The 25,570-nt window shown below is 39.2% G+C and overlaps 1 protein-coding gene across 1 annotated transcript in view; it reads right to left on the bottom strand.

Moving 5' to 3' along the window:
* The window catches only part of PRTG (protogenin), an 86,769-nt gene that overhangs the window by 43,241 nt on the left and 17,958 nt on the right, over nucleotides 1–25,570 (bottom strand). The window contains exons 3-8 of the mRNA XM_009643847.2: nucleotides 4,900–5,044; nucleotides 3,773–3,906; nucleotides 3,317–3,454; nucleotides 1,991–2,149; nucleotides 1,219–1,378; nucleotides 329–576 (exon numbers count right to left, since the gene is read on the bottom strand). Of these exons, the coding sequence (XP_009642142.2) occupies nucleotides 329–576; nucleotides 1,219–1,378; nucleotides 1,991–2,149; nucleotides 3,317–3,454; nucleotides 3,773–3,906; nucleotides 4,900–5,044 (984 nt within the window). The remainder of the gene's footprint in view (nucleotides 1–328; nucleotides 577–1,218; nucleotides 1,379–1,990; nucleotides 2,150–3,316; nucleotides 3,455–3,772; nucleotides 3,907–4,899; nucleotides 5,045–25,570) is intronic.

Below are 25,570 nucleotides of genomic sequence, written 5' to 3'. Positions count from 1 at the left end.
GCAGGCAGAAGCTTCTGCTGAGGACAGAGAGAGACCCAGATAGGAGTATGGAGGCCCCAGGTTTTAAAGGCTATTCCTAACTTCAAAATCTGCTCACTGGAGTGATCAGACAAGGATGAGTCGGTACAACACTCAGTCCCACAAATGAGATGATGTGGCAAGAGCATTGTTCCCCAAGGATGCCTGTTAATTACAATATGCATTTATAGGCCAGCATGCTCTAAAGCAGCCCTGGTTATGCACCATTCAATTTTGACAGTCTTTGCAAGGACATCCAAGTTCTTACCACATACAAGTAGTTAAACAGTATTTAAATCAAACTGCTTACCTTCTGCTTTCATGTAATGCACGGAGTATGCAATCACTTTGTCTGAATTATAAAGTGGCCTCTCCCATGCTAGCAGGATCGCTGAGCTTGACATCGTTTCTGCATGGACATTGTAAGGTGCACTGGGTCTGTCTTCTGACATAACTACAGTAAGCCTGGCCCTGGAGAGAATAGATCCCTGGCTATTCTCAGCCATGCACTGATAAATGGCATCGTCTTCAGGAATGATCTGGTTAATCACCAATTTACTGAATCCAAAAGGAAGAAAAAAGGGGAAAAAAGCTCACATCATGGATAAACTTAACTCCACATAATGCAACAACAGTTGTGTTTGCCTCTGCTTCATGAGTTTAGTATAATTGAATTATGCACCACAAACTCTCCTATTAGAAATGGATGTGCAGCTGCGAAATTTAGCAACTTGAAGTGTTCCCCAAAACCTGTCATGTTCATGTTTATGCCTGCAAAGCCAGGCACAGTGAAAACAAACCTGTAAATCTATTCCCCTCCTGTAAAAAGCACAACCTTGTCATTTCTTAACCAACTCTTTCATATGAGCTGCTCACTATACAGAAGTAGTGAAATGAAGCCTCAAACAGCTACCAAGGTTCTGGTCTCTGCTACACTGCTGTAAATCTAGAACAACTCTCTGGTGAAATCCCTTCAGTTTCCCCCCACCAGGTAAGGCAGCGATCACAAAAGCTTTGCTGAGGATTTTAGGTACTGACTGATCTGCATTCCTTCTGCCAAGGAAATGTCCATAACTGTATTTAATGTCCAATTTCATGTTTACTTGAGTTATATCTTTCTTGGCTATATTTAGTTACTAGAATTTCATCCTTTGGTAGCACATCACTAGCACAGCTCTCATACAGCAATTGTTATCTTACCTGTTGTACATTTTTATTCTACCATTGGAGTGTATTCTCCTTCCATTTTTTAACCATGAAATTTTGGGGGCAGGATTTCCTTCTGCCTGACAAGCAAAACGAGCAGTACCAGCTCTAGGCCTTGTTAAACTTTCCGGCCATTCCACAAATGAAGGTGGAGCTACAGATAAATAACAAGTGGGAAAAAAAAAAAAGAACAAAAACCAAATCAAGCCCCCACAAATGCAAGGACAGTCAGAATAATAATGAGTTTTCCACACACAAACCTTTCTCCTCAGGCCACTCAAATATACATACCCATGCAGAAAACACGTTCCACGTAAACAAAGCACATTTGTTTAAACATACATACTATCTGCATAGATAGCAACATTTCTACACATTTTTGTACATGCATTTATGATTACAAACAAATCAAATTCCAGCCTATGACATACTGCTCACAACGCATACATATATATTACATATTTCTACTTTGCTACAGCATTCTTTTCTGTGTTGAAAGCCTGTCTTCCCAGAGCAAACATTGCACCTGGGTATCTCCAAGCACAAATGAACTGCTAGTTTATAACTCAAATGCTGGGTATCTGACACTTCTCATCTAAGTCAACAGACAGCAGAAGGCAGCCACAGTTCTGTGATCTGTTTCATCTCTGCAGTCTCCCCACAGCCCTTGGCACACTATGTTTGAGATAAAAATTCAGCCCAGTACATAGCACAGCTCAGGACAGACACAAGTCAAAACACTCTGTGGAAGTCAAAGCAGGCTCACCCAGCACAGTGAGAGTTGCCATTGCTACCGTGAAGTTTCGTGTGCCTGGAATAGTGGCTCGACAGACATACACGCCTGCATGCTGCACCTTTACGTCAGAGATCATGAGGTTCCCATTTCCAAGGACACGGGTATTGAAGACATCAATGGACTTATGGTCTATTTGAGAGAGTGGGAGAAATGTGGTTACAAAGCTGTTCAATGTATCTAAATAGCTTATCTAAATAGGGTTGCCCAGGCAGTAATGGCACGGATTAGAGTTTAACAGTCAAAATATGCAAAGGGAAATCACAGATGAGCTTCCAGAGGTTTCCATTTTGCATTTGCTTTGCTCGTCACTCTAGTTATCTGACCATTCAGGTGGCTGGGTCTCACCACTTGGTAAGTGGTTTATATCTGAAATTCACCATCACAACTAAAAAACTACTGCCATTTTCCCAGTTAGCTTCCCCAATTGCCTTGCACTACGATTCAAGTCATCACTACCAACATTCACATCATCTTTACAAACAGGGATCATCTATCTCCTTCTGAATTATGCTGGGGATAAAATAAGTATATTTGATTACCACATATTTTCTTCTGTTGTCACAGAAAATGCTCTATAACTATTGGGTAACTTTTTTTCTTACTTGTTTGTCTGTAAGAGCCACTGAATCAGCCAGGAAATACATGTTTATTTCTCCTACTTTTAGAAATAAAAGTGTAGGAAAACTTCTCATGCTTCTACAGGTACAGTCCTGACTTTCACATTTAGGTACATGTCAGAACAAGAAGAGAGGTAGTTTTCATGGAAAAATGTGATGCACTGATGAATGTTGCTATTCTTATTGCATTCCCTGTCTTCTACCCTTCTAGGCAGACTGCTCAGGGTTTGACTATACCTATCTATAGGACTATGGCTCATTAACACAAGGTCCAAATCACATTCACATACTGCTTCTAAGAAGAGGGGGAGAAATTTTTACAGGATTGTTTCACAGGATGTAACCATTCCAACCTGCCCTAACTCACCATTGATCCTACTCTAAGTCACAGATCCCTGGAGCTCACCACCCTACCTGGCACCTTGCCCGCATTGTGCTGCGGGTGGTGCAGGAGTGACAGCAGAAGCAGGGAGTCCAAAGCCTCAGAAGACCTCAGGACTTCTTAACAGCAGTATGGAAGTGTGCAACTAAAAGCGTTTCACTTATCCTACCAAAACCTACTAATCATTACCTACTACATGAAGCCTCAGAACAGTAACCTAATTGCTGAAATCCTTTCTTTCCAGTTTCACTTCCTCTCCACAGGCTGAAGGTCACATGCTGTAATTTTAAGACCTACCTAACCGGCTCCATGAGATGATCGGCTTTGGATTCCCTGTGGCTACACACTCCAGTATGACAGTTTGATGAAGAGATGCTGTAATGTTTTGAGGACCAGCTATTATAGATGGCTTGTGAAAAGGCTTCAAGTCCGAGGCTTTGGAGGGGGAAAAAAAATTTAAAAATAAAAATCAAAAGAAAGTGAGAACAATTAAACAAAAACTTAATTAAATATGAAATAAAACATGTCATTTTTTAAAGGATGCTTAAAATTAAATTTACACCAAAGCCTTATTTCAGTAATTGTGGAAACTTACACTGAACAATATTTTAGACACAAAATACAAGCAAGCAAAACTATTATTTTGGCGTGTGTTTCAGAGCACAGTTACAATGCTTCCATGCATGTAAGTGGTTTTGCTATAACATAAAAAAGAATATAATGACATTGAAAAAAGTCTCACATGGGTAGTACCTGGAATAACACTCAGCACTGCCTCTGTGCTCTTACGTCTACTGGCTATTGTTGTGGCAACACATCGATAATTCCCAGCATCCTTCTGTTCAACTCCATAGATTTGAAGAACTCCTGTAGGTAGAGCGGTTATCCTGTCACACAAACAAAAAAAGAAATGTAGATAAACTTTCAGCCAGTGAACACAATCATGGAATTATCTACTTGATTTACAAACAGACATTGCTACACTGACCTGGGAATAGCAGGCTGGAGACTCAAAAACATTCTCTATATATGACTCACCTACCCACATTTCTGAACTACAGGAGAGATTCCCCCAGCACCACAATGAGTGCAGAGGAATTTACTTTCAACAAGCAGATCTTTCTCACCCTGACAGGCAACCATCCCAACCTTCCTTAGCCAGCTACTACATTCATACTATTCAGGTTGGCTGATTTTTGGCAGTAATTTCTGATATACGGGCATAACTAGTATACAGTTCCCAGAAACCTACCTATGCTTTCGATTTTTGCTTCTCTTTGTACCTTCCCCAGCATGTTAGGTATCTTAGACATGTGCAAAAGAAGTTGCATGTAGAGAAGGATGGGAGTAGGTTCAACAGATACAGTTTGGACAGGGAAAGAATCCAGCACAGAGCAGAGTATGCTTCAAGTTTATCAATTCAAGAGAATTCCCCCTGCACAGTTTCCCTAGCATGACATGTTTTAACTTGGTTTTCTGGTATATAATTCTTTATTGGCCCTCTAAAGAAAAACAGGTTCATCATCAATTTTTCTGTGAAAGCAATCCTGCTAGTTCAAACCATCCCCGTAGCCAAAGTCCATCTATTCTGCATCCCACAGCAATTACCATTCCTGTGGGTGACTTGCATACAAAATTCTCCAATGACAATTCATAGGTCAATGATTACTCTGTAGACAAGAGAGGGTGATTCTGGTCTGCACTCATAACACCCATTTAAAATTCATTAACAACATAACTATTACTAGCTATTTTAATAGTTGACATAATATACACATTTTTACATAATGGCATTGCACGTACTCAGATTTTCTTCTTGTAGCAGGCTCAAAATTATCACAGAAAATAAATGACATTCTAAAATATGTAACTCTACATACCTGTCCATAACTAAAGGTAGAGTTGTTCGATTCACTTCCCATGTCACAGTGGCAGGAGGGTTTGCTGCTATTTTACAGGCAAATCGAGCTACTCCACCTTCTTGAACCTCAGTTGAAAGCGGCTGGACTTCAAATGCAGAAATGGCTAAAAATAAGAGAACAATGAATTTGAAGGACTAAAGTGAGGAATAATTACCTGCTAAACCAGAGTCCAGATCATGAATCAACTTGCAAAAATACCTAGAAATACTTCAAATAGTCCTCTTTTACGTGCAACGAAAGATAGGTCTAATTATCTTTTCAACCTGGCTCGATAGTGTGGTTTCATTGGTTGAAGGTTTATACACAATAAATTCGCTTTAACCTAATTTGATAAAAAAAGTGTTCCAATGAAAATGAAAATTACACTCTCAAATAGAATTAAGCATACAAATTGACTGGCATGCAGCTGGAAAGCATATCAATTACTAAAACTATGGAAGTTCATGTCAATTTAACTAGTTTGGGACTGACCCCTCTATACTTAAAAATATTTGACAGCAATGGAAAGTTTCCAAAACAACACTCAGTTTCTGACAGTCATATTTTAGTCCTTCAATAATACTCACTTTGGTAAAAGCATTTGGAGAGTTGTACAAGCTCATGTTCGATAAGAAAAAGAAATCAAAACCAAAAAAGATCTTAAAGTAAGTTTAATCATGTAAGAACACCTTCATCCCGACAGTCCGAGCAATTACCAAGCGGATGTCTGATGCAGAGAGCATCAATATAATTTCAAGTATTCACTACTTAAGGAGTTCACAAAATTGAGCCAATTGAAGTGGCGGATCAATAAATACCTTCCAGCTAACAGACACCTAAGAAATTGATAAGTAGTTGGATTTCTTTGCTCAGAAAATAAAAGCCAAAGGGAAAGGAATACAACACCCTCTAATTAATTGCTCTATTTACTGCTACTTACAACGTAATTACGAGAGAGAACAACTCTTCAGAGGCAACTCCTTTTGGATAACTCACAAATAATTCCACACACATTTCCATCCCCTGTAACTGCACAGGGAACAATCTCTGCATAAACTCAATGGTCCTGATTTGTTTTTTTTTAAAAAAATCAGATTTCAAGTAATTTTCTACTCTTGTATAAATTATACAGAAACATAATTTCAATAGATAAACCAATATTAGTAAGTTATCCATCCCTTAACATTCAAGTTTTGTGTTGAAAGAATTCCTACTTTACTTGTTTATTAACTGAAATGGTTTTTCATCCTATGCACCATATTCTCAGTAATACCCTTCTATGTAGAGGATGCATACAGTACTGATGCTCACCAAGCATTCTAACAAATGCTCCCCACCCCCTGTCATTTTAATAATACTGCATAGCACCAATAGATTAATATTGGAGTGTAAAGGAAATGCGACATGACCCGGTTGCTTTCCCTTCCATGCACAAATTAACTCCTAACATGGGCCTAACTACTTAACTTAAAGATTACTACTACTACTGTAACTATTTCACTTCGCAGGTTAGAATAAATCCTTTTTTTTTTTTGCACTGCATTCTTGTAGTTGCATCAGCACTGCAGGAATGAGCATTCCTGATCATACCAGGATGTATGCATCATGCAAGCAGAGTTGCAGCTTAGTGAACAGACCTCCCAAAGATTGTGATTAACGAGACAACCAAACCGCCTCGTACAGCAAAATTACTTGAAAGCCGTTGTGGTCACGTGATGCAAACACCATGGCTGTTGGAACTGGGTCTGGCACCCCAAATGGGATTCAGACTCCCAGGAGGCAAGCAGAGATGCTCCTGGTATCCATTTTGCAACCAGTCCTGTGCTTTTGGCAGCAGGTCCCCACAGCCCCAGCACACTCTGCAGTCTGTTCCCCACCCACCTTCACTGCAGGCAGAACTAGCCTCCCTCACTAGCAGAATTTAACCCAGTTCCCTATGTTTCACTTGTTACTCTTTCTTTCACTTTTGAGCAGTACCAGATTCAAGAACAAACAAACAAAAAACCCCACAACTTGCATAAAGATGTTACAACGGAAGTCTTACATTTAAAGCCTCTTGGGGGGAGAGATGAAAACAGTTCTCTCCTTAAACAGATTTTTTTTGATTGCTAAGGAATCATCAGAAGAAAAAAAAGAGACCTAATAGTTCTTTGCCTACCTACAGAAGTTCAGCTTCGCAGAACAGAAAGACTCAGTGCAAGTCAAATAACCTGCTCATACACCAGGTTACTCCCACAATTCCAAAACTTTCTAGATTTGCTTTCTGCTTTATTTGATGCAATCCAACTCTCCTGTAGTTTTCCACCACAGAAAAGGGACAGGGACAGGGACGGGGGGGCTAGAGCATCCAGGCTTGTCCTACTTCCTCCCTTCCCTCCTCCTCCATTCTAATTTCTCCCTGCACAGAAAACGTGTGTTCACCTGGAGTCAGAATAATATTTCCCTAGTACTGTTCTTAACAGATTTTTCTAACAGAAAATGCAGTGCTTTGCATTCTTCATTTGTTTACTGAGGTATGATGTAGCAAACTAGTCAAGTCTGCTTAGCTTTCAACTAAAATCTCTAGGAATGTAATAAAGGCATAGATAATAAGAACACAAATCAACATAGCACAAGTTTCAGAGCCATCATGTAGCACAGCTGTACCACACAGCCAGTGGCATAAAAAAGGACCACTTTAACAAAGCAGAAAGGTAATTGTACAGTCTTACAGAAGAAAAGCTCTTACACACCTTTAAAAGTTTTGTTTTCATAGGAACTATGAAATAACACCCATAATTTTCTTATATTGGTAGGATTATTTAAAGGAACAGAAGAAGACAACAGAAACACTGTATCTGGTTTTCATTTATGTGTATAAAAAGAATTACTTATTTCCATGCAATCGGTACATTACAGCTGAAGGTTAGAGACAGAAATGAGACTCAAGAACTGCAAAAGAAACTGAGGAAAATTAGTATTTCACAGAACACAAAATGTCATCGTGACAGCAAGCAAGAACAGATTCAGCTATACTGTTTAGAAAATCCAATGCAAGTTGTTAATTGAAGCTGATCTTTAACCTGAGCAGAAACAATGTTTGCTCAGAAAATTAATCTTTAAAGACAGCGAAAGTCAGAACTATGGAGAACTGCACAAAATCTTCAGAAAAACTCAATGTCACTAAATGTGGTTTTACAAACAAAAAATCCCCACTTATCTCTCACCTAAATTTATACATTGTTTATCAGTTTAGCTCAATACTTGCTCCTTCTGTATCTTGTTTCTTTACACAAATCTCTGGTTTCTTCTTAATTCTGACTTCATTTGTTCCAGTAAAATCTGTTTTTACAAGTCTATTGCTGTCTCGTGAAACCTGACCTCTTTGTAACAGGCTTGTTTTCATGGCAAGTGCTGATACCAACTCAGAACCCCAAGAAAAAGTCATTAAAGCAGTGCTGTTAAAGAGGCCAGAGCTCTATAAAATGGATAAGAAACAAAGTCTCGAGAGCCATACGTTGTTCCCGAAAACCCTGCAAAATGCAATAAATGTAAGTGCCTTTTTATTTGAGTTTTCCCTCTCTTCTCCAGTCTATTTAATCATTTTGTTCCCAGATTTATAGCCAAAAGAAAACAATTAATGTTACTCCAAGAACCTGATGCTCTCACCCTTTTTAACTTGCAAGATACCAAATGCTGCTTACAGAAGAAGAAAACAATAGCTAGAAACTGTATTTATTTTTATAAATTCCTGCAATTTATGTTATAGGAACATGTGTTTGTATAGTTACTTTTGCGTACGAGTATCCTTGATGGCATAAAACACAGTTCTGTCCAGTAAAGTCATCTATGCAGAGAGAAATCAGAGTTCAGTTCTGGTATGAGTTTCCCCATTTACCATAGAGGCAAATATCCACAGGCTCAAAACGCAAGTGATTACTTGCTGTCACACACTGCTTAAATATTAGAGAAACACTGCTGGTGTCTCTTGCACATTATACAGATTGAACACTATCCTTCATGCACGCAAAAAACCATTTTGTCTACCTAAATATGTTTACATAAATTTAACTATTAAGGTATGAAAAAGTAGAACTTAAGCTCGTCTCGCATCTTTTGTTTGTTTAAATACAGCAGCAAGTCCTTCACTCACTTTAATTAAAAAAAAAAAAAAAACCAAACAAAACCCAACACAACAATCAAACAAAAAAGAACCACAACACATACCCACTTCATTCACTCCTGAAATGAAGTCCTGAAGCTCGTTCAAACGGAAGTCCAGGTGACTTGTTCTCTTACGGGCTGCACTTTCTACTTGCACACTTTTTTTCATGAAGTGATTTTCTGAATGAACTTTCTTAAGAGGCAAAAGAAATTCCAACAACTTGCATGTTTATTATCGTTAAAGCTTGCTGGTTTCATCACAGCTGACACTAGCTCAAGACTGGACTGCAACTGTACAATAAAGATTTAACGGAAAGAATGGAAGATAAAACCCGGGAATTCAAATTACTCCCTGAACTGAAAGAGTAACACAGCATTGGGTTTCATGTAACCAGAATGCAGCAAATATTGAGAAACTCTCCAGCACATGATACCCACCACTTAAGTGTTTCTCAAGAGATAATGGCCACTCAGATAGATGAACTGTTCAGGTGAAAAGAACAAAAGTGCTTAATGCCATTTATAGAACTTACGTGTTAATGCTATTGAGAATTACACAATAGCCCTAACCTTTCAAATGAAACCAAGAATATTTTCCTTTTTTTTTAATTCACAGGTGAAGAGGTTTCACTTCAGAAAAACAAACTTGTATGTTAAAAGCAAGCCATGGCTTTTTCCAAATAAATGGATTTCAGAACAACACATGAGAAATTTAATATTAATTTTTCTCTTTTTAATCTAATTTTCATTATGTACTTCCTCTCTGAAACGCTGTTTAAAAATGCAACAAATATACATGTGTATTAGATTTTAGTACTGAAGCCAACTTGCACATATTTTTCTTGAGTTCAGTGTGATTTGTCAGTTCTTGCAGGAGCGAGGCTTACAACAGATTATGCCATGCCTTTTGGTATATGGACACATATTTCCAAATGATTGTCTACTCAAATGGTGCACTCTGGTCTGGATCTGGATTGGAAATAACCTTTACATGAGTATTGACAGATCCAGACACATGGCAAGACTACAGACATACAGCTATTCTCCCCATTTCTGATGAAGCAGTTGGAGTACACAGAGCTGGAGCTGTTGTCAAGTGATCTAATTGGGTGGATCTTTGCTGAGTTTCCCATGAGATGCTACTAAAAGCTAAATAAAGTATTTGGGAGCTCAAGTTCTGCTTTATATATAGAGTTCAGAGGCGAGTATCACACAAATGGAGCAATATGGGTAAAGTTTTTCATAACTGTAAGTGAAAAAGGATTACTGTGAAAAGGGCATTCTGTATGTGCTACCACAAGTACAGTGATTTCTTACATTCACCTTTAAAATTTTAAACAAATGTTGTTTGACCTAGAATTAGCATTTTTAAAATGTGAGGCATAAAAATGGAGAGATTTCAGGAGAAAACAGAACCTGATCTGTAAGGAAAGAATGAAAGAGCCGGGACCTGATTAGCCCTGGGAAAGGAAACTGAAGACAGAAGTGACAGTCTTACAAATATACAAAGGAGATACTAGAGAGGACAGGGAGCGGTGACTCTCATTAATCAGTAAGAACAGAAAAAGCAGGAAGAGGCCTTGAGCTCTAGCAGGGGAAGTTCAGGTGAGGTTGCTAAAGGGAAATGTATTAGCAAGGAGCAGGCAAGTCAGGGAGGTGATACAACTGCTAGCAAAAGGGGTGCCTGGGCTGTTACCCACCTGCCCAAGGGCTGTGACACTGCTCCTGCCACTTCCCTCACACTAAATGCTACAGTAAAGATCCTTTCAAAAAGAAAGCAATTTTGTCCTTCAGAAGCATCCAGAATCTATTAGCATTTGGGGGTTTTTTTCCCCCAGACAAAAAGACAATTCAGAGTAGATTTGTATGAAGAGGCTCTTCAGTTTTCCAGCTCTCCACCTCAGCTCCCACCTTCTCTTTAATTCTTCTTTGCTCTTCAGAGCTTTATCAGTGTTGTTTATTTTACATTGATAGGCCCTAAAATCTATGGACATAAGATAATGAAGCTAGTACATAAACAAAAGGATAGCCAGGACAGAGTCAGTGCCAGAAGTGTCAGTCAGCAAACGGTCCCCTAAGGCATAACAGACAGCTGAGGTGTGCCACTGCTCAGCCTCACCTGGAACCGATACTGCTGGACAGGGCTTGTACCCTTGCTGTGCAAAAGCTGATGCATTTGAATAGCTTTATTAATATCCTTACACATCTCCATTCTTTTCAAGAGTGTCAAAGTGATTGACTCACTTTCAAGTGAGTCAATAAACTTACTTCAGAGAAAAACGTGACAAGATGATCAACAGGTACAAGAGGTAGCCTCTGATGCCTCAACAGCTGTTCAGCTACATTGGAAGGAGAATCGCCCTGCTGATTTTTAAAAACAAAACATCAACCTACTTTTTTAAAACTATACATTAAGGATTTGAAAACAAGTTGAATTGAGATAAGTTTTCCAGCAACTTAAACCTAAACTGTTCAGTCAAAAAAAACCCCAACTATCTTTAATTAGTATAGGCTACAGCCTACAAATGAGTGCTGAGAACAATCCATGCAGAGAAAAACACAAAGTACGTGGGGAAATCCAAATCTTTCAAAGTAAAATATTATTGGCTTTTTTTTTTTAAATTATGAAACAGGTTATAACATTCCAACTTAAAATTAATAGTTTTAATAAAAAAAATCCTAAAGCCAACTTTGGCATACAACATACAATGATCATAGTTCCATACTAAAGTATGAAATCCTAAACACACAAGGAAAATCTCTCCAAGTAACTGTAAAGTCTCATAAAATAGGATTTCTGGGATGCAGGTAGATGACAACTCTTGAGGCATTTAAAATGCCATGTTTTTAGTAAGCTGCTAAGGAAGCAGCTTATACATCAATTCATGCAGAAGCTCACAGTCTATAAATGTCATCCAAGAGAATGCGTATTTTGTTCAAGGGGTTGGGAGCATGCTTCTCCTAGTTCACTAAGCAACGTCGCTACAGGTCTGATTTAAATTATAACTTTCATTCTAGATAGGAGACAAACATCTCCTTTGCATTATTATTTAAAGGCAGTATAATATCCTTCCAATGAAGTTGCCAAAGTACCAAGAATCTCCCAAATGACTCTGAACATCTTCGGTTACCACTAGATATGAATATAAAAGAGTGGATATGCTCATATAAAGTACGAACATCAGAGAACTCTCAATTGTAGCAGGCACTGCTTTAAGGTTCTTGATCTAACCTGTGCTTACAATTCACTGTGTCATGATGCACTCAAAACATTTCAGTAACCATTAGGCTGCTAGACCAAGACCAAACACATGGACCAGTATAATTTCCTTGTGCTCTCCTGTCTGAATCTCTTCATTGTCTCTTTTTCCTACTTAAATTGTCGATTTCTTGGCACAGGGACTACATTCTTTTCAGCACTTGCTCAATTACAAGCGAATGCTGTCTTCTGCATATATGAGGCCATATCTCAGTTTACAACAATCTTAAACCCAAGGAAGCTGGATTTTTCCTTCCCTCAGGTTGGTTTTTTTGTTTTGTTTTTTTGTGGGGTTTTTTTGGTTGTGTCATACTGCACACAGGTGCTACAGTTGATGAAAGGGATTATAATGCTCAGCTTTTTGTTATAGATCCCTATTGACTTTTTTTGGTCCAAATTACATCTGTTTTCAGAAAAACACCATGGACAATTCAGGTAACTCCACATCACTTGGCACTGTCTGCTCTGCAAAAACTCAGAACCTGCAGTGTTGTGGGTCAGTGGGGATGTGAGCAGGACCAAGATCTTAAGAGAAAATTTGCAAAGTGTAAGCCTGACTTCACCAAATGAAACTATTTCCCCTGTTTAAAGAAAATAAAATTTTAAAAAATAGAAAAGAAGAAAGAAGATAATAAATTGAAAGTATTATAATTATGTTGAAGTCCCTGTTTGTATTACTGTAGTTAATTGGACCACTTACACAGAAAAAGTACTTACTTTGCAAGTAAGCACTAGTAGATCCAAAATTCTAAGCCATTCTGGAAAGCAACCAGACAACAATCTATTGTCACAGTGGAGGCATTGCTACAGCTGCAGCAGCAGAGAGGAGATTGAGAGGAAACAGAATGTTACTGATATACTGTGATCAGATGAAGACAGCAGCACCATACTGAAGAACATGTCTTCATGTAATTATGAACTAAACATGTGAGGAACAAACCACCTGACATCCTCTTCATCGAGCTGGTTAAAATCCAGCATAATTGGAAGAAAACCAAAGACAAAGAAGTAAAAAAACCACACACACACACACAATGGAGGAGGAGACTACTTGTTGGATTTTGCTTCTTGCAAAGTATTCTCCTTTAATTAGTCCTCTAACTCCAGGGATCAGACTTGATTTTATTTTGCTTTTCTTTGAAGTGCAACAGTATATGTTAACTTGGGACCAAAACATTAGTCCTCCAGTTTTCTTGACCACTCCAGGGATCAGAAAGATTTGCTTCTGAACTATGGACCTCTGGTAGTTTAGCTCATAAATGCAAGCATCTGCAAAGACTTTCTCTTCCTTCAGTTGCACTCATTGTCTGCAAAGATATTTTCCTCCTCTTTATGGCTATTATTTAAGGCAAACAACTGAGTTTGAGACAGAACTGAGTTCCGTCTCTAAGAGGAAGTGATATCATCCAGAACACATTTGGCCCTTTCGGGCACAAAGGAAAAGTGTCAGTTCATTCTGACTGTAATAAAAGAGTAAAGAGGAAAAGACTATAATTCAAACAACATACTGGTAATGGCATTCTTGTAAATTACCAGACATTTAACTCTTCTGATAAATGGGAAGTGTGGCTTTTTCCCTAGAGACAGCTATTACTTTTAATTTCTGCCAGAGTGGTTAGAACAATAGGGTTAACTAAAATACACCTTTTCTATATCCTTGCATTTTAAAGAAATATTCTAAAACTGCATAGTTTTGTACTACTATTGCCTAAAACTTTAGTTTAATATACTTGTTTTTAATTAATAACAAAATATGTATACAGCACCAAAAGCATGATACTTAAACTCAGTTGGAACAAAATGAGTCTCCTTTTTTTCCAAAAAATCAGAAGCACCACAAATTAAATAAATAAAATCATCAACTAAATCATTCAGGCTGCTGACATCACTGCCAAGTTGTTAAGAACTCATAATGAAAATTCTGGATAACACTATGTCAGGTGCTTAACTTTTTATACTAGAATTTTAAAATTGCATTATTTTTTCTTTTGTATTAACCCCTGGCAGTAAATGCTATCACACACTGACATATTGATGAGCTGAGACAGCCTAACAAAGAGCAACTGATAGCAATAAAACAACCAACCAATCGTCCCCTCCTTCTCCCCAAAATCTAAAAATAGGGAGGGGACTGTAGTGTCCATAAGCTCATCGTATGCCCCTCCTCAAATTCATTAATTCATAAATTAGGGCTCTCAAGATGGTTGTTGTTCTCACTTGCGAGCTTAGAAACACCTGTTGTATGAAAGGGAGGAGAATAATGACCAATTCTGTTCCAACTACTCACACACACTGCCCATGCTGCATACCTCTGCATACTTGCAGGAGAGAAGAGCAGAATATTGCACATTATCCCTATCTAATATGCAAATAAGTCTTGTTCACGGGTTGAATCTCCAACACCAGTATCTACAGATTTCAATGTACTTGAAGCAACCTGAGCCCCACCACATCTCCAGTCCCAGAAAGGCAGTATGGACCTGTAACTCCAACTGCCTTTCTTAACATTTCAAACAAATTCACTTACAAAGGTAACATACTTTATAAAGGATTATTGAACCAGTTCATCACAATTTTAAAATCCATACAGGTATATACATGAGTATATAGTATAACTGGGACAGTTAGAGAAATCACAGCCTTTAAGCTGTCCCACTTTACCTCACTGATACTTTGGGAATAGCTTTGCTAGAATGGCACCTTGTACCCTCTGATCCCAAATTAAACTAAATCCTTTTAATGTGCAACAAGGAGAGTGCTGCCATTAATCCCTGGATTTTAATGAGGTACTAACACTAAACTGTTAGACATGACTTTAAAATCAGTATTCGCTTGAATTATCTGGAAACGTGGTCATCCCTGTGAAAGGGTATTCATTTTACCTTTCTGTTTTGTTTTCCAGCTTCATATTTTAGCTTTAATTACTGTCTCTCCTTTGTTCTATCAAGCTGGTTACTAAGAACTCACTCTTAGAAAGAAGACAGGATACTGACCTAAGATTACATGGCAGAAACATGCTTGTTTGCCACAAGTGAGTATGACATTTAAATTCCCAACATGAAAAATAAGATCATTTTCCTGGAAAACTTACAGGTTGAACATCAAAAATTACGCGGGGAGGGAGGACCCAATTCAGATATTACATCACAAAATAAGTATTTTAAGGAAGAAAGAAAACACACACGGGAGATGGAATTGAGCAAACAGTGTTACATAAATAAAAGGACTTCTCAAACCACAGTATCCCATGAGTTTAAAAGCCCTTATAGCCAGGTGTACCGTTTTTACTACTAACAGTGCTACAAAGCAACGCTTGGGTGGCACCTAAGTTCGTGTTTCTACATACAGAAAAATCTCAGTACTTTTCAGATTCTTTGTTAATACCTTTCTCCAGAAACATCTGAACATGCGGGTCAATAGCTAGCAGAGAGTATTTTCATAAGACAAAAAGCTCATGTATCTATAGAACTACTGTGCTGGCAGGATGAAAATTCTACAGAAGAATTTAAATCCATACCGTCAATAACTCAGAAAAATCAGGAGGTTTTTCTCATTAACAGTTTTGAAAAATGCCTCTATAATCACTCCATGTGGCAGGGGAACTTCCTTAAAAGAAATGTTTATACCTTGGCATACTGAAATTAAATGTGAGAAAGAAAAACCTTCCCAAGCAAAATGTTTAAGTTTAAATTCATCAAAACTTTTCCCATGAAAAATACTAGTTCAATATAAAAATGTAATTCTGGGTATGGTAACAAGTCACGTTTCCTTTAGTTTACACTGAAATGAAAAGCAGTCACAGAAGTACAGATAATGCTCCCTTTTTTAATAAACTCTCTCATTGTTCAGGAACATACAGAAAAAAAACCCCAACAGCCTGCTGCATATAGTGGAAATATCAAGCAGGATAACATTTAGCCTATCACCATGCTATTTGTGAAACAGATTACACTGCGTATTTTTGCAGACATTTGAGTTAAACATATTTGCAGGATAAATCTAATACACCAATTTTCTCTTTCTAAAATGAAAACAAAAAGATAAAAGAAATGCTCCTCTATGACTTTACCGATATTAAGAAATTCTTAGATTGTAATAGTATGAACACCATAGCAGCAGTTTTGAAGACAATAGTTCAGAAACGTACTGAAAAAGGAGTCCGGTCTCAGGCAATTATCTTCGAGCATTACAATTAAATAATAGGGAGGTTAAGTGAGACTGAAACTGCTGCATTGATTTGACACTATCAATAATTAATATGGGACACCTATTAATCTGTCTATCCCAAAGATTTTTCTTAATCATTTGCAATTTAGAATCTCCTAGCAGGCATTTTAACACTTTAAAGAAGGTGGATTGGAATGACAGCTTGTACAGAATACAATCATATCCTACAGTGATTGCTACCATTCTGATGCTTTGGAAAAACCTGCAGAGTGGGAAATTACAGAGCTGCACTTCTAGGAGCCACTAGCTTAGCACTACAACTTGGGTTCCTCTTCCCTTCCTACCATTTTTTTTTCCTAAGCCAAAGAACAGATTTTATCAAAATGGGATGACAATTTTGGGAGCTACTGGCATAGCTTATTGGCATCCATGCACTTTATGTTCACAAATCCAGAGAGTTTGAGACCCAGACTGCTGACATATATTTCTTAATTTTTTCCATCCTGTTGACCAGTAGAAGTCTTATCCTTGATTTCAACAGGCTTTCAGTCAGGGCCTTACCTTAGAGAGATAAGAGACCCTTTACTGAGAAAACACTGTGCCTCCTCAATTCTCTAGATGATGTGTGTATTGCTCCAGAACTCCAGCATATATTATTGCTTTGCTGGGATGAGAAGGAGGGAAGAAGGGAGACTGGAAGGGAAGGGAGGAGTTGTTCTGGTTTGTTTTACTAACTTTGCAAAGATTTTTTTTTTTAAATGAGTGTGAAATATGCCAATACTTCAACTGAAAACACAAACCTAAACAATAATAATAATAAAAAATTTTAAAGGTTCAAATATTGCAAAACCCAAACAAGATTAGAAACACCATTTCTACAGTGTGAAAGGCATATAAGCACATGGAATGAGCCAGGTTTGGCCATGAAATCTGACATTCTCTATAGACTAAACTGATCCTTCACTCCATGTGCTCCTCACGTTTCAGTTCACAGAATAGCTTTGGCAGGTTGTAGGCAAGAAGGAAATCTTTCCAAGGCATTAGTCTGTGAGACCCTCTCAAAAATCCCACTTTGAGTTTTGGACGGACCAGAAACTGCTCTGCACATAGAGGTAATTACAAAAAGCTTTCACTGATAAATACCAAGGAGACCCCAAATGAGGTAATGAGTGAGGATTTGGACCATCTGCCCTTTCTGCTATTCTCAATTCATTACCTCTGCTCTGGACAAATTTTCTCCAGGGCCCTGACTGCTAAGCTAAAGGGTGGGCTCCCCTGCAGAGCTTACTGCAGTTCTGCCTCCAACAAACTGCCAGTCAATTACATCTGGGAAACAGTCTGCTGTGCCAAAACTTATGGCTGCCTTATTGCAAAAGCATTTATTTCTAGCCTACCATATACATAGTTCCACCACTAAAACTGAACCAAGAGAGGGAGGTGCAATAGAGAAAGCAATGGAAAAAGGAAGAAACAACGGTATGTTTTAATTTTTCCTTTCCTCGCTCATATTTTTGCCAACCTGCTGACAGATATATAAGAATAGTAATTTTTATACAATGATTTTCAAACTAAGACGCAGATAACTAGGAATTAGTCTCCAATCTCTTATAAGAAGGGAAAAAAGGAAATATCATTAGCTTCACATATAAACCCCACACTTTTAAAACACAATGCAAAACTGTTTCTTTGTGCATTAAAATCTTTGCAGAGCAATGCCATGATTGCCTCCCCCACCAAAAAAAAAAAAAAAGGTAGCATTAGCCCAGTCACAAACTAGCCACTACTTTTCTGGTACTGAAGAATGCTATAATCTAAAGGCAATGAAATGGAGAAGCAAAGAGGTCAACAGCCTGAGCACCACTGAACAAAAGTTCCCTTGGAGATGTCAGCTGCAATCTCATTTGTTTCCTCTAACACTTTCAGGTCCCCCTACTCCTTTCTTTAAAGCTCCTAATTCAGTGGCTGACAAATGATCACTTTCAAAATCTCTGTACACGAATAACCAAGTCTGAATATGTCCACTGAAGATCACTGAGCTCTCTGACATTTGGGTTGGGACTATATTCTGTAAAAGTGTTTCTGGCCACACACAGACACACACACACAGAGACACAGTTTTCATCACCAGCTTCTCTAAGTTAAGACCAGACTGAAGTTTCATATGTAGCATTTCCTCTTCCCAAAAACTTGACTTCTAAGTAGACTATTCTGGACTAGGTTTTTAGGGAAATGTACTAATTTATTCTTTCTTTCCTACAATATCATCTTATTCCTTCTTTCTTACATTATCCTGAGAAAGTAGGAAAGTGTATTGTCTTTTCCACATACAGAATGGAAACTACTGTGAGCAAGTTTCTGATATATCCCAGTGTAGAATGTGAGGAGAAAAGGAAGGCTCAAATGGATGCATATTGAAGACAGTTGACAGGAAAGGAAAAGAAACTTGACAAGATAAGGAAAATACACACACACGGAAGAACTAAGAATATCCTTTTCCCTGTACATCCTGACTTTCCCAAGTTTGTTTTTGGTTTCATTAAAAACAAAACAAAACTTTCTTCCTCTCTTGCAAGAGGTTTTTAGAAGTGCAATGTCTGAAAACAGGATCTCAAGGACAGAGTATCATCTTTGGCTACTCCAGAGAAAAATCAGCAGAAAAAAAGAACAAATGAGGCACGTGGTTCTGGAACAGCCTCCCTTTGGTGAGGCAGTTTTGGAAATGCAATTCTATCCTACACACTGGACATCACTGGAGGCAGAAGCAAGCCTTACCACTGCCATTTAACTATTGTCTCGGAAGCTTTGAGCCCTGTAAATTTTAGTTTTCTGGGTACAGGACACATCAAATGGCACACCTGACTCTCAACATTTAAATGTGTGGTTGGCTGTCTAAGCTTTCATTCTTGGGTAAAACTGTGAATTCAAAATTATTATCATAAGCATGACAATACACCAGGAGTCTCTATGATACTGATCCATTTTTTTAAGGATAAAAGCAATCATTTCATCTCAGATTATATTGTACTTTATGAAACATGCTCTTTCCTTTTGCTAAATAGGCAGCATATGTTCACTGTAAATTTTGGAAAGCATTAACCTTAGCAATAGGAAGAGTTCAGAATTAACATGTCTGCTGTAAATTAAAAAAAAACGTCAAAGCAGTTAAAATTGGCTCCTCAGAAGTGGATAATCACTCTTCAAAAATTCTCTTAAATGTAAAAACATGCATGCAGGAACAGATAAGAACAATTTGACAGGGTGACTATTAGACTGTACTGTTTCCTCCTCTCTTCTTCAGATGACTGGAACAGACACACAGCTTGTAATTCATGACATATTAACATAACCGTGACAATAAATGGGATCCTAGGCAGCACCAGTGTGCTAGAGAAAATAACAGGAGGATCCTAACTGACGTACGACCAACCCATGAGCACCTTATTTTACTGTTATTTTACTGTTCATTCTCCGGCCCATCAGGTGCCACACTGAGATGACGATCCAGGAGGACTGCAATGCAGAGGCATGCATCAAAATTCCCAATCCGTGAAGGAAGAAAGTACAGGATAATACACCCAAGTCTTCCTATTTTACTTTCGTCAAAGCAGCTAATGATATTGCTACAATGGCACTTCTCACCTCTTGCAGCTATGTGTAAGCTATTCACATAACCATACATACTGCCTTACTACGACTCAGTCATTACAGGCAAAAGATATACCACTACCACCCTGCACAAAGAAACCAGGCTCACATATCACCTCAGGAGTTATCACTAGCACTACTTTAAAGGAAATAAAAGACTGAGGCGTAGAAATATGTGGTTCTATATATTCAACAGTTTATTGATGGTATAACTGACATACCCTACTGAATCATGTAAACAAGCATAAGGGTTTTGATCTTTTCACTTTTGAAGGCATCCCAGCTGGGCTTTTCCCTTCTCAGTCTATCTATCATTCAGGCAACAGTGTGTGGCCACAGAAGTGCACAATAAATGCTAATGCACTTACCAAGGAATTCCCCTCTGCTCTTCTGCAGGGAAGAAATGTAGGAAATAGTACAGAAAAGGCACACAGTAAGCCACATTAACCAGCTTCAAAGCTGTTCTACTTGTGTGGCTGCGTGCATTCAGGAGAAAGAACACACCACCTTCTCTAGCACAGTTTTGCACTTGAAGAAATATGACATGAAGAGAAACGACATGAAGAGAAAGATCAGAACACAAGCAGGATTGTGAAACAAAAGATGTATCCCTTCACAACTATCCTAATTCGGCATCTGAAAAAAAAAAAACAACCAAAGCCAAAAAAAAATAGAAATAGAGAATTAAAGATTGACTGCTATGATTCTAAGGTTCCTTGAAGAACAACCCCAAAAAGAACAACAAAAATCATTCAGTGCAACATAGAAAAGACAATTTCAGCACTGTGCAACAAGAGCCTCCAGCACTGTAAGCGCTAAAGCTGCCCCATTCTGATCAACGAATTTCACTGCAGATGCCAGCTGAAGGGTTAGACCTCTATTTATCAGTCATGTACCTTTAAAAATAAATAAATGCTATTCCTAAAATAAAATAAGACCCTAAGTAGAATGCAATACCCACTCTTCACCTCACCCTGCCCAGCTCATCAATCAGAGGAAGCACCACAGAGCACATCCCAGGACAGGAACGGGGCCCCACACATTCCTCTGCCACGTCACCCACCACTGCGCGTTCCCTCACATCTTGGGGGGGAGGCAGAGGAAGAGGTTTCATTTCATACAGTGGCAAACTGACACCATCCACATATGAATGAGTGTAAGCTGATATGGTGTTGCTGTAAGTCTTCAGACTGTCAGAAACGCTATCCCCGAGAGATACAAGCACGCTCCGTTTTTTGCTTACAGTGTTTCAGAATCAGCATCCTAGGATGAAAGACAATTTCACTGCAAAACACTGCAAAAAAAAGAGGCGTTGTGAATTCAAGCCCTTCAGCCTCCTCTCCAAATGTCAACATTGTGGCGCTCCCATGGGGAAAGGAAAGAAGAGATGCCTCCACTCTCAAGGGCCAAATGCGGGCAGCTCATTTCCCTGTCACCAAATGCACCCCCTACTGCATTACACAGCCCAGAGATCTCCTTCCAATAATAGTCATTCTATGCAGCATAGTAACTAACAGCAAAATTCTGTATGTCTCAAACTTTGAGAGCAGCAGGAAGAACAGGAATAAACTTCACACAAAAAAACCAAGTAACAAAAGGCATTGTCAGTACTGCTTATTTATTGAAGTTATTTAAATCCTCTAATTAGATGTTTATCTGAAAATTTCTAGAGGTAAAGGAGGGGGAAGAGTTTACAACTCTTGCAATTTTCACATAAAACAAATCAGAAGTGTGGCTTCCAGATAAAAATCTTACTGCCTTCAATGTCATAGAAATCCCTATACTTCACTGAAAGTATATTTCTCTCACTGCCTTATATGTCTAGAAAATATCCTGCAAATTTACTCTGAACGCGCCATAAAAGCCAAAGACAAATAGAAGAAACAACATCCTTCTCTCTAAATTGGAGAGCTATGGATTTGATGAGTGGACTGTTTGGTGGATAAGGAATTGGTTGGATGGTCGCATCCAGAGGGTAGTGGTCAACAGCTCGATGTCCAGATGGAGACGGGTGACAAGTGGTGTCCCTCAGGGGTCCGTACTGGGACCAATACTGTTTAATATATTCATCAATGACTTAGACAGCGAGATCAAGTGCACCCTCAGCAAGTTTGCAGATGACACCAAGCTGAGTGGCGCAGTTGATACGCCTGAAGGATGGGATGTCATCCTAAGAGACTTGGACAAGCTGGAGAGGTGGGCCTGTGTGAACCTCATGAGGTTCAACAAGGCCAAGTGAAAGGTCCTGCACCTGGATTGGGGTAACCCCCGGTATCAGTACAGGCTGGGGGAAGAAAGGATCAAGGGCAGCCCTGGCGAGAGGGACTTGGGGGTACTGATGGATGAAAAGCTGGGCATGAGCCAGCAATGTGCACTGGCAGCCCAGAAGGCCAACCGTACTCTAGGCTGCATCAGGAAAAGCGTGGCCAGCAGGTCGAGGGAGGTGATTCTGCCCCTCTACTCAGCTCTGGTGAGACCTCACCTGGAGTACTGCGTCCAGCTCTGGAGCCCTCAGCACAAGAAGGACATGGAACTGTTGGAACGGGTCCAGAGGAGGGCTACAAAAATGATCCGAGGGCTGGAGCACCTCTCCTATGAGGACAGGCTGAGAGAGTTGGGCTTGTTCAGTCTGGAGAAAAGGAGGCTACGGGGAGACCTGATTGCGGCCTTCCAGTACCTAAAGGGGGCCTATAGGAAAGATGGGGAACGTCTTTTTCATAGGGCCAGCTGTGTTAGGACAAGGGGAAATGGTTTTAAACTAGAACAGGGTAGGTTCAGGCTAGAGGTAAGGAGGAAATTTTTTACAGTGAGAGTGGTGAAACACTGGAACAGGATGCCCAGAGAGGGAGTGGAGGCCCCATCCCTGGAAGCATTCAAGGCCAGGTTGCACAGGGCTCTGAGCAACCTGATCTAGTTAGCGGTGTCCCTGCTCACTGCAGGGGGGTTGGACTAGATGACCTCTAGGGGTCCCTTCCAACCCAAAACATTCTATGATTCTATGAAACCAAAAAATTTTGTGTTCAGAGGAATTCACCTTGCTATGACTGTTGATTGCTTGGGTGGGAGGCAATACGTGGATTTCCAGTTTGCCCAGTCATAGTGCAAGCAAATAACCGTAAGTTACTTACTAAGTAGGTAATACCTCCAGTTATTAGATTACTTATATTCTCTAATACACAATGACAACCCATTTTCCTTTTCTATGATTTTTTGAAAGCTCTTTATTTATCTCTGACTCAAGGCCATGAATCAAAGCCACCACACCAGGAAGGTGCCAAGGGAAGTGTTACCTGGAACACAGAGAAGCCAGTACCCCCTTCTCAGGCATTACCCTCCAGCCCGAAACAAGGAAGCTCTGAGAAAGGGGGCTGATCCCCAGGAAATGCAACTGCAGACACAAAAAGAATACCACCAGGCCTCCGTGGTATTGTACTTATCCCAGATTTCTGACACATACATAGATGTGTAACAGAGAAGAGTTAAGCAAGGTTAGCTTGTCTCAGACTTCCTTCCTCTCTTGTGCTCTTAAGATAGTTAAGCCACCCATCTCAACAAAATTCTCCCTTTTGCCTCAAAGGCAAGGGAGAGAAAAGAACACAACGGACCAAGCCTCACTGTATTTTCTTCTAAATTATGCACTTGTACTTCCATCAGCAGAAGTGTAACACCTTGGCCTGAAGCCAAACAGAAATCCCTCATAATGCGTTCAATAAGCCAAATCAAAACAATACATAGCTTATGAGAGTGGGGTAAAGAAACTTGAAGGTCATATTTCATCTGCTGTAGCTCATCATGTTCATTCAAACGGAGGCAGAAGGTTAACTGGCAGGATCTGCTTTTTAATGCCTGTTATTTCCAGTGGAAGGAGCTAAGCAACAACATTCTCTTCTCAGTACTTCATGAAGAGGATCAGCAAAAAAATCTTAATGCTAAGGGAACACAGCGCAGCCGAAGGCAAGATAGACAGAAAAGCCTGGCAACACAATGAAGAGGAAATACACCTCCCTAGTGCAACCCAAAGTTGTTTTTTGGACACATCAACTATAAAATGTAAAACATGATTCAAGTTTCAAAAAGCATGGAAACACCTTCCTCTTGTTTTAAAAAAAGGGATTCTAAACCAGCAGACAAGTGGACAGTTAGCACTCTTGCGCATTTGGAAAATGCTGGGTTTCTACAACAAACATTTGTTCATCAGGTAAAAATGGAGACTGGATAGAAAATACTAGGTTCTATGCTCAGCTTTACAGCTGCCTGTGGTATCTGTAAGAAAGCAATTTATTAGTTTGATCCTGTAGATTTTATTCTCTTCTCAGTTTTCTCCACATCAAAAACAGAGGTAATACACTGATCTTTACTTTAGGCTTTTCTGGATTGCTTAACACCATATGTGAGAGGTAGTAGGAGCATTACTATTCATATATCATACACATTAAAACTAAGAGTGAGATTAACAGAAATTAATATTCTTAACCCTCTAGCATATCAACTAATCACAAAGACCTATGGATTTGTTGGCAAAAAAAATAGGGGGGGACAACACAAATCATAGAAAGGAGGGGGGAGAAACAACAAAAACCCCACAAAACAAAACAACTGATGCACTGATGGAATTGAAACGATCTGTCCCTCTTCATGAGCACCACACTGCGCTGATAAACTAAATCTCTCTTTGATTGAAGGCCGAATTAAAACAGAGCAATGCAGGAACTCTTCTGACCCAAAAGTAATCCACTCAATCATATAATGCATCCCCTTCCTTTTAGTAAAATGAATAGCCCTCCATAGAACCTTTTTCTTTCTTGACAAGTCCTTGACAGAAGAATGTGAATCTGGACAGTTAAATGAATCAATCACCAGCTGCTAGTCTAGGGCCAAGATGGTGAGCCGAGGGGCCTGCCAGAGTTCACTGACCACTGGTCAAGGCAGGACAAAGGCTTCGCCTCTATGAATAGCCTGCTTCTGGGATCCAAAGGTCACTTAGCTGCCTTGGAAACGGTCCCCTTTGGTTATTTAAAGTTCTCAGGCTATTCTGCCACAGATATTATTGTTTCAGGTGGTCACCATCTTTCCTCTTCACAAGTTCATAAAAGGCCAGGCAACCATTATTTAGGTAAACGCAAGACAATGGCAAACACGGCAGCTACTAAATACTGAGGAAAGGAACAATTAAAATAAGCACAAATAATGCTTTACATTTCCTCAGAATTCCAGCTTCTGAACATGCTTGTGAAAAACTCAAGAGAAAGAAGGTCCTGGCACACAAAGGGCCAGATCCCTGACCGGATCCAGGTGCATACCTTGCACTGAAGGCACAAGGTGTTGAAAACTTCACTGCCTTTGAGATTCTTTATATAATGTGTCAGGAAAAAGAACAAAAAAAAAAAAAAAAAAAAAAAAAAAAAATCCGGGGTTTTCTGTGTTTAATTACTGCGG

This window comes from Egretta garzetta, unplaced genomic scaffold (assembly GCF_000687185.1).
Source record: "Egretta garzetta isolate BGI_Z169 unplaced genomic scaffold, ASM68718v1 scaffold287, whole genome shotgun sequence".
Taxonomy (NCBI): Eukaryota; Metazoa; Chordata; class Aves; order Pelecaniformes; family Ardeidae; genus Egretta; species Egretta garzetta.
This window is presented reverse-complemented; position numbering and strand designations above follow the sequence as displayed.